General features: G+C 25.7%; 1 protein-coding gene across 1 annotated transcript; it reads left to right on the plus strand.

The window, feature by feature from the left end:
- The first annotated feature begins 1,440 nt into the window (after positions 1-1,440).
- On the plus strand, positions 1,441-6,862 carry LOC126834184 (uncharacterized). The gene is made up of 19 exons (XM_050565935.1): positions 1,441-1,474; positions 1,542-1,571; positions 1,635-1,685; positions 1,765-1,794; positions 1,878-1,940; positions 2,112-2,162; positions 2,419-2,439; positions 2,925-2,978; positions 3,414-3,491; positions 3,956-4,147; positions 4,241-4,270; positions 4,352-4,384; positions 4,448-4,498; positions 4,578-4,607; positions 4,691-4,753; positions 4,947-4,997; positions 5,259-5,279; positions 5,748-5,846; positions 6,534-6,862. The coding sequence occupies exons 3-19, from the start codon at positions 1,682-1,684 to the stop codon at positions 6,710-6,712; spliced, it is 1,050 nt and encodes a 349-aa protein (XP_050421892.1). The 5' UTR covers positions 1,441-1,474; positions 1,542-1,571; positions 1,635-1,681; the 3' UTR covers positions 6,713-6,862.
- Positions 6,863-7,779: the final 917 nt, after the last annotated feature.

The raw sequence follows: 7,779 nt of genomic DNA on the forward strand, positions 1-7,779 counted from the left end.
TTTTTGTACAAAAACACATGTTTCTACTTCAATTGTACTGCCCTTAAGAATACATCTATTTTAATTTTTAAAAAATCATTTGGGCTCTTCACAACATTTCCAAAGCATCGGTCGTAGCACAATTTTAAAATTATTTTCAGTCAATTAATTATTTCAATATAAAAAATTGCTATTTTTAACTTTTTTCAACTGAAATAATTAATTAACTAAAAATAGTTTTAAAATTGTGCCACGACCGTTGTCTTGAAAATGTTGTGAAGAATTCAAAAGTATTAAAAAAATGTAAATCGATGTATTCTTAAGGTATCGATATGAATAACGTACTAGTATAAAAACGCTTGATAATGGTCTAGGTGCCCAAGTTTTTTTACTACTTAACGTGTTCGCATATAAAAGACTTTGAAGTGTTATGTGTAAAACACACAACTGTTTCCATTTTATTTAGCGTTTTATTTTTTAAGTTTCGTATCGGTGTGACCAACATATGAGTAATAGCACACAGTACAGTGTTGGAAACAAAGAACCATAGCCTAAACATTCTTGTACACTTGTAAAAATAAAATATATTAGCGCACTGCAAAAGCTATAACGATTTTACTGTTGTTTTAACATAGAAGTTCAGGAGAATTCTACAAAAATTTCAAAGTTAGTAAGTAATTAATGTATTTTTATTAAGTTATTCTTATTTTCTATTTTTCTACTTTTGTGTTTAGATTTACAATCCTACCTAACCTAGCCTACCTACCAGTAATAATAAGTGGATAGATAAGATAATTTCACTAATAATATATCACAACATTTAACTTCGTTTTAGACGTGTAGCATGACTATAGATCAGAATCGAACCCATAATGTGCCTCATTTGGCACAATATTTAAAAAGTCTCATTCAAAATCAGAAAAATAATCAAAAAATATGTATATGTATTAACTTATGAAAATGAGCAATTTTTTTTTTATTTATAAAGTTTATAAAATATGTACATTTTTTTTTTTTTTTGATAATTTGAATAGTGCTCTATAAATATCATTATTTTAAAACTAATCAAAATTATTGTCAATTGGTATGAAATATTCTTTAGATTTGATACTTTCGAATAAAAACACTTCAAAAACTTCATTCAAAATAACACTAAGCATAATTTTAACTACAGATCAACTATATCAAAACATCGTTTTAGTGATTTAGAAGTTATCATTTTAAAACCAAAACCTTCTCGGCTTCGCATCGGTGCCAATAATTAATCGATAACTATGTCTAATACAAAAGGCTTTTATTTTTATTATTGTTTGCAGATAAAAATGAGACGTTTTTGTTTTTTTATATTATTCGTTGTGGTAGCTGTTTTAGCAGATGACCTCGGTAATTATTATTATTTATTTATTTATTTTTTACACTGACCTACTCGAGGTAAGTAAAAATGTAATTTTTATTTTTTTCGCAGATGATTATATAAGAGAGTTTAGAAAAACAAGTTAGTAATTTTATTTTATCATACCAATTTAAATTTAATTTTCAATATTTGCATATATTTATAACAGATAAACAAATCCGCGTTGCAGATAAGCATGGTATAATATACACTTATTATTAGAATTTATTTGTTACCTCAACTCATTATTTGTTTGTTCTAGTGCGTTTTCTACAGTTCATTAGAGAAACGGTTGGTGGAGATACACCGATGGGTAATTATAATTATTACAGTATTTGAAAGTGTTAAATTAGGTACATATCTCTTATACATTTATGTTATGTAAATTTTAGTGAAACTGTCGTATATGTTTGCTGCACCAGGTAATAATTCTTCTCAAATATATGGACATGTCTGCATATAGTTGTTTGATAATAATTACAAAATGTTCTCTTTAAAATTTCAGTTCGTAAAATAGTACCATTGCAAAGCGATGAAAGCATTGAAATTCACAAAGACATCCTGCAGCGTAACTATTCTTATAAATGTTAAATATAGAATCTTTACGTGTTTAGAATTATATGCATAGTTTATATAAATTCAGATTTATTATGTACTTACATGTTTATTTATATCTCAAGAAAATATATGCACAAATATTGTAACCATTAATTAAAATTATTTTATTTTTTTATTTTAGAACTTGTAGATTCCGAAATAGAATTACGAGCCGCAATAACTACCTTGTTAGGTAAATATAATAATTTGTAAATATACAATTTCAAAATTGTTGTAAATCATTGCCACATAAATGAAAATTTGATATGAGTTCTTAAATCTTAAAGCTTTATGTTTTCTTACTAAAAGTTTTGATAATTGTTCAAAGTATAATAATTTTTTAAACGGCTAATAACTAGTCCAAATAAATATTGTTTTGGATACTGTTATACATGAAATCTAAAATTGGTTTTTATTTTCTATACAATTAACACACATTTTTGTTAAAGGTGTCGATGTTCCTAAAAGAGGTAATTATGCATTTATTAGTTAATAGACAAAATACTGTTCTGAATTTGAAATATATTAACCAAATATGTGACAATAGGTGTATAGATCCGCTATAAGTTCATAAATAACAAAATAAAGATAAATGTACAAAATATAGAGGAATAATTTATTATGTTTTAATAATTCAAATTATATCATTAGCAATACACTTTCATAGTTTTTCTTGTTTTTTGAAAAATTTATTCAAACCTAGATTAGAACTGTATTAGCGTTTTGAGTTTTAACCGTCGGTCAAGACATATTATAACGCCGTCCAATAGCAGAAAGTAAATTAAATTTTAAATAAAAACCATCTGCTGTGCGTTTGCTTGCACCATTTTAAGATGGCGTCCCTATTTATTATTAAATAATGACGATTATAAAGTAGCATATTTTAATTTTATTTATGCTAATTTTGTTATTTGAAACTTTTTTTGTATCTGAACTCATAATTTGTTTGTACTAGGTGTAGTACGTACTGCAATGAGAAAAATGGGTTTGGACCCTAATCTTTCGAGAGGTAGTTATTATAAATATACAAAACATAAAAATGAAGCTTATAAAACCGTATTAATTGTGATATTAATAATGTACCGTCGATTTATGCAAATGAATTAGTGATATATCGTTGCTTAGCGAGACAATGCTGAATATAATGCATACGTTATAGGTTTAATTGTAAAAATAAAAATAAATTATTCAATGGCATATTTAAAACAAACTTTGCTATAATTTTAAAACATATTGCTTGGGACTAAAAAGTAGTTAGTATTTACTTGGCATATACTTATTTAAGTAATATATAAGTATAGAAAAATTACTCGCTACTAGTTCAACATAAGAACACTTAAATAAAAACTTAATTGTACTACATTAATAACACGAGCAATTATTACATTATTATTGTAATCAAGACGGTTTATAATTAAAATATACATATTTTTTTGACTCGTAGACGTAATCAGTGTAATGATTAGAGAAAGGAAAGACCTATTCCGTACTACTATAAATACAATTATATATGGAGCATCAAGTAAGTATTAATTAATTACTTTGAGGCATGAGTTAATGTGAATGTTTCAGAGGAATATATATTTTATTTGTATTGTTCTTCTACCAGTGCTAATAACTCGACATGGTCGGCATCAACATTGTTTTTAAAAATGGGTTTTTCAAAGTACCTTTACTTTGAAAAACGAAGAATAAAGAAAAATATTATATTATAACCAGATCAAGCTAAAAGTAGCTTTTTAGTGATGTCGTATTATAGAAAAGAAATAAATTAAGCATTTTATTGGATAGAAAATATAAATACAACTTTTTTGATATTTTAATAATTTTCCTAGTTCATATAATAAAACTATGGTTTTTCTTTTTAAAGGTGTATTTTATACAATTTCTATGACTAACAGATTATGAGATATGAGGTTAAATAAATGTAGTAACAAGTAAGTTAAGATTGGCAAATTTTTAAATATAACTTTTTTATTTTATAAGAACCAGGCCATGAAGATTTCGGTAATGTATACCTAATGTGTCGGTTAAAAGGTGTACTCAGAAGTATATTAGACCCATATTCTTTTGTAAAAGAAGCTGAAGTTGTTGGTGATGATTGTCGTCTAACTTTTAACAACAATATAACAATCACCAGCAGTGGCATTAGCAGTGACTCTATAACCTATACACCTCGTAATTATCATTCTATTATTTATTTTATTTTTTACACTTACCTACTCGATGTAATTATAATCTTTAAATAATTTTATGATTAACTATTTTTAGAGGACTATTTAACCTATATTGCCTTAGGAAGTTAGTAATTGTATTTTATCAAACAAATTTAACTCTAATTTTAAATATTTGCATATATTTATTTTTATTTATTTATTACAGATAGACAAATCGAACGGGTGGAATGTCGTGATGGTATAATATACACTTATTATTAGAATTTATTTGTTACATCAACTAATTATTTGTTTATTCTAGTGCGTTTGATACCGGTAATAAGACAACTTGTTCGCGGAGATACACCGATGTGTAATTATAACTATTAAAGTTTTTTAAAGTGTTAGGTTAGCATAACACTTCTGATACATTTATGTTATGCAAATTTTAGTGCAACTGTCGTGTATGTTTGCTGCACCAAGTAATAGTTTTTCTTAAATATATGGACGTGTCTGCACATAGTTGTTTGATATTAAGTATATAATGTTCTCGTATAAATTTCAGAATTAACAAGTGATTTATTAGTAAACGAGAATGAGAATGGTTTATACGGAGAAATACTGCGGCGTAATTATTACTCTTATAAATTTTAAATTTAGAATCTTTACATGTATAGACATACATGCTTAAATTATATAAATTCAGACTTATTTTGTACTTACATATTTATTTTTAGTTAAAAAAAAGATGTACAAAAATATTGTAAAATATTATTAAAACAATTTTTTTTTAATGAATGAACTTTTTTTTTAAATTTTAGAACTTGTACATTCTCAAGTGGAATTACAAATCCAAATAACTGACTTGTTAGGTAAATATAATAATTTGTAAAAATTTCGAAAAATAATTGTTTTTTTTTGTTTTTAAACAAAATAAATTAAAATTTGATATGAGTTCTTAAATCTCAAAGTTATATGTTTTCTTACTAAAAGTTTTAATAATTGTTCAAAGTATAATAATTATTCAAACGGCTAATAACTAGTCCAAATAAATATTGTTTTGGATACTGTTATAGATAAAATATAAAATTGGTTTTTATTTTCTATACAACTAACACAAATTTTTGTTAAAGGTGTCGATGTTCCTGAAATAGGTAATTATGCATTTATTAGTTAATAGACAGAATACTGTTCTGAATTTGAAATATATTAACCAAATTTGTGTCAATAGGTTTATAGATCCCATATTGCCATTTGCTTTTGTTATATTAAATATATATATAAATTGTTTAAAGGGTGTTTTTTACGGCTTTATTTATTTATTAGTTAACAGTAGCTAGTATTTACAAGGCCTATACTCTCTGTTCCAGAAAAAAGTTATTATTTTTTACAATTAACCCAAAGATTAATTGTTTGGCTTAATGATATACATGTTTTGTTACTGCCTTTAAAATACTATTCTAAATTCGACATATATTAATCAAATGTGTTCCGATAAGTTAGTGTTTCACTATTTATCATTAAATAATGACGATTATTAAGTTGCATATTTTGTTTTTATTTATGCTAATTTTATTATATGTAACTTTTTTGTAGCTAAACCCATATTTTATTTTTACTAGGGGACGTAAATTTAGACCCGTCTGACCCGTTGGCAGTTGAAAAGGAGAGAAAAACCCTATTCCGTGATTCTATAAAACTATCTATCAATGCTGCATTAAGTAAGTATTATATCAAATTGCAATAGTTTAATTTTTGTTATATGTATGTATATATATATATATGTATATATATGTGTATATATGTATTTAAACCTGTTATTGCCTGTCATAATTAAACAAAAATACTCATTTACTTTGAGGCAAGTGAAAATGTTGCAGAGGAATAAATATTTTATTGTTTTTCTGCCAGTTAAGTGCTGATAACTCGACATGGTCGACATCAATATTGTTTTTAAAAATGTTTTTTTTTTAAGTCCTTTTACTAAAAACGAAGAGTAAAGAAAAATATTATATTATAAACTTTTCAAACTAAAAGTAGCTTTTTAGTGATGTCGTTTTATAGAAAAGGTATAAATTAAGCATTTTCTTTGATAAAAAATATAAATTTAACGTTTTTGATATTTTAATAATTTTCCTAATTTATATAATTAAAACTATGGTTTCCTTTTTAAGGGTGTATTTTATACAATTTTGATGACTAATAGCATAATTGATATACGAGGTGTATAGTATATTTTATCTCCATTTGAAAAATGTATTGACTCAGATTAACAAAGCTGTACCATACGGATCATGTGTATATAGCATTAATCACGTGTAATAGTTACGCCTTACACACTGAATAAATGTAGTAACTAGTAAGTTAAGATTGGCAAATTTTTAAACATACCTTTTTTATTTTTTAAGGACCAGGCCATGAAGATTTTGGCGATTATAAACTAATGTGTCGGCTAAAAGGTATATACAGAAGTATATTAGACCCAGATTCTTTTGTAAAAGAAGTTGAAGTTGTTGGTGAAGAGTGTCATCTTAAAGAAATGAACAATACTGTACACGTAGTCAGTTGCATTGGGAAAGCAGTATGAGACCAATAAGAAATACAACATTAATATAGTAAAAAGTATTCACCTTCTTCTGAATTATTATAATTTAGGTCAGAAATCGTACAGTTAACTCATTAAAGATTATACAGTAATATTGTTATTATATTTGAATAATTGTTCCCAACTACACTTGTATCCAAATTATAAAATGTAATGTATCTTACAATAAATCATTTTACTTACTGATTATAAACTCATTTGATGCTTTTTACCTGTACACAGATTCAATTCGAAGTGGTTTGGAAAATAGTCTAATTTCTTTTAATCATCCTTTATAATAGCCTATTATAATACATTCAAGCCCTATGTCTGAGCCACTAGTCTTCATAGTTTATAGTTGCATTTTATTCGACGTTATTTATTTATAGCAAATTTAGTTCATTCTGCAATGCGGAGCTGACAAGGTACTTTTGCATTTTATTTTCGGTTAGTCTCTTTTTGTATATTAAATTCTTCTGAGGAAAAAAAATGTTAAGCAATTTGTACAACTAAGAAATGAAAAAAGTAATCACGAAAATGTTAAGAATAAACGACTTTTGGATTTGGTAGTGGCGCAGTAAGTAGGCAAAACAAGTACATGCATGTAAACTGTAAAGAAGATTGGAGTTAAACATTTTTACAGCAACAACAGATTGTAGTGAAAAAATATTCTATTTGTGAGTTGATTGAATAAATAATATACACATTGAATGCTGTTAATTGCGAAGAAAGTCTTGACAGCTGTCAAGATTAATTGTATAACTTTTATTTTAATAATTTAGGAACATTACTAAACAATTGTTATTATGTAATGTATTGCTACTGTTTTTGGACACATGGACAAGTATTAATAACACAGCCGGATCGATTCAAAATATTAACATAAAATAATGAATTATATGGTAGTAAATCATTTTGGCGAATTTTTATAATATTACATTTTTTAATAAAATTCTGAACTCCTCAACGTGTGTAAGACATGTCATAACTAAAGCTTAGTCTCTAGTCATCAAGTTTTCTAAACGTTTTCATGAAGGGACAAATTTCTATTTGGGTACTTCAGAGTACAC

Source organism: Adelges cooleyi, unplaced genomic scaffold, assembly GCF_023614345.1.
Source record: "Adelges cooleyi isolate 19-005CV unplaced genomic scaffold, UGA_ACOO_1.1 ACOO_flye_CR_arks_rails_tigmint_CR_PRNA_21, whole genome shotgun sequence".
NCBI lineage: Eukaryota > Metazoa > Arthropoda > Insecta > Hemiptera > Adelgidae > Adelges > Adelges cooleyi.

What these genes read in the sequence shown, in the direction of transcription:
- LOC126834184 (XM_050565935.1), top strand. An exon ending in CGCAATAACTACCTTGTTAG is followed by an intron (nt 2,163 to 2,418) that starts GTAAATATAATA and finishes TTTTTGTTAAAG; the next exon opens with GTGTCGATGTTCCTAAAAGA. An exon ending in ATACGGAGAAATACTGCGGC is followed by an intron (nt 4,754 to 4,946) that starts GTAATTATTACT and finishes TTTAAATTTTAG; the next exon opens with AACTTGTACATTCTCAAGTG.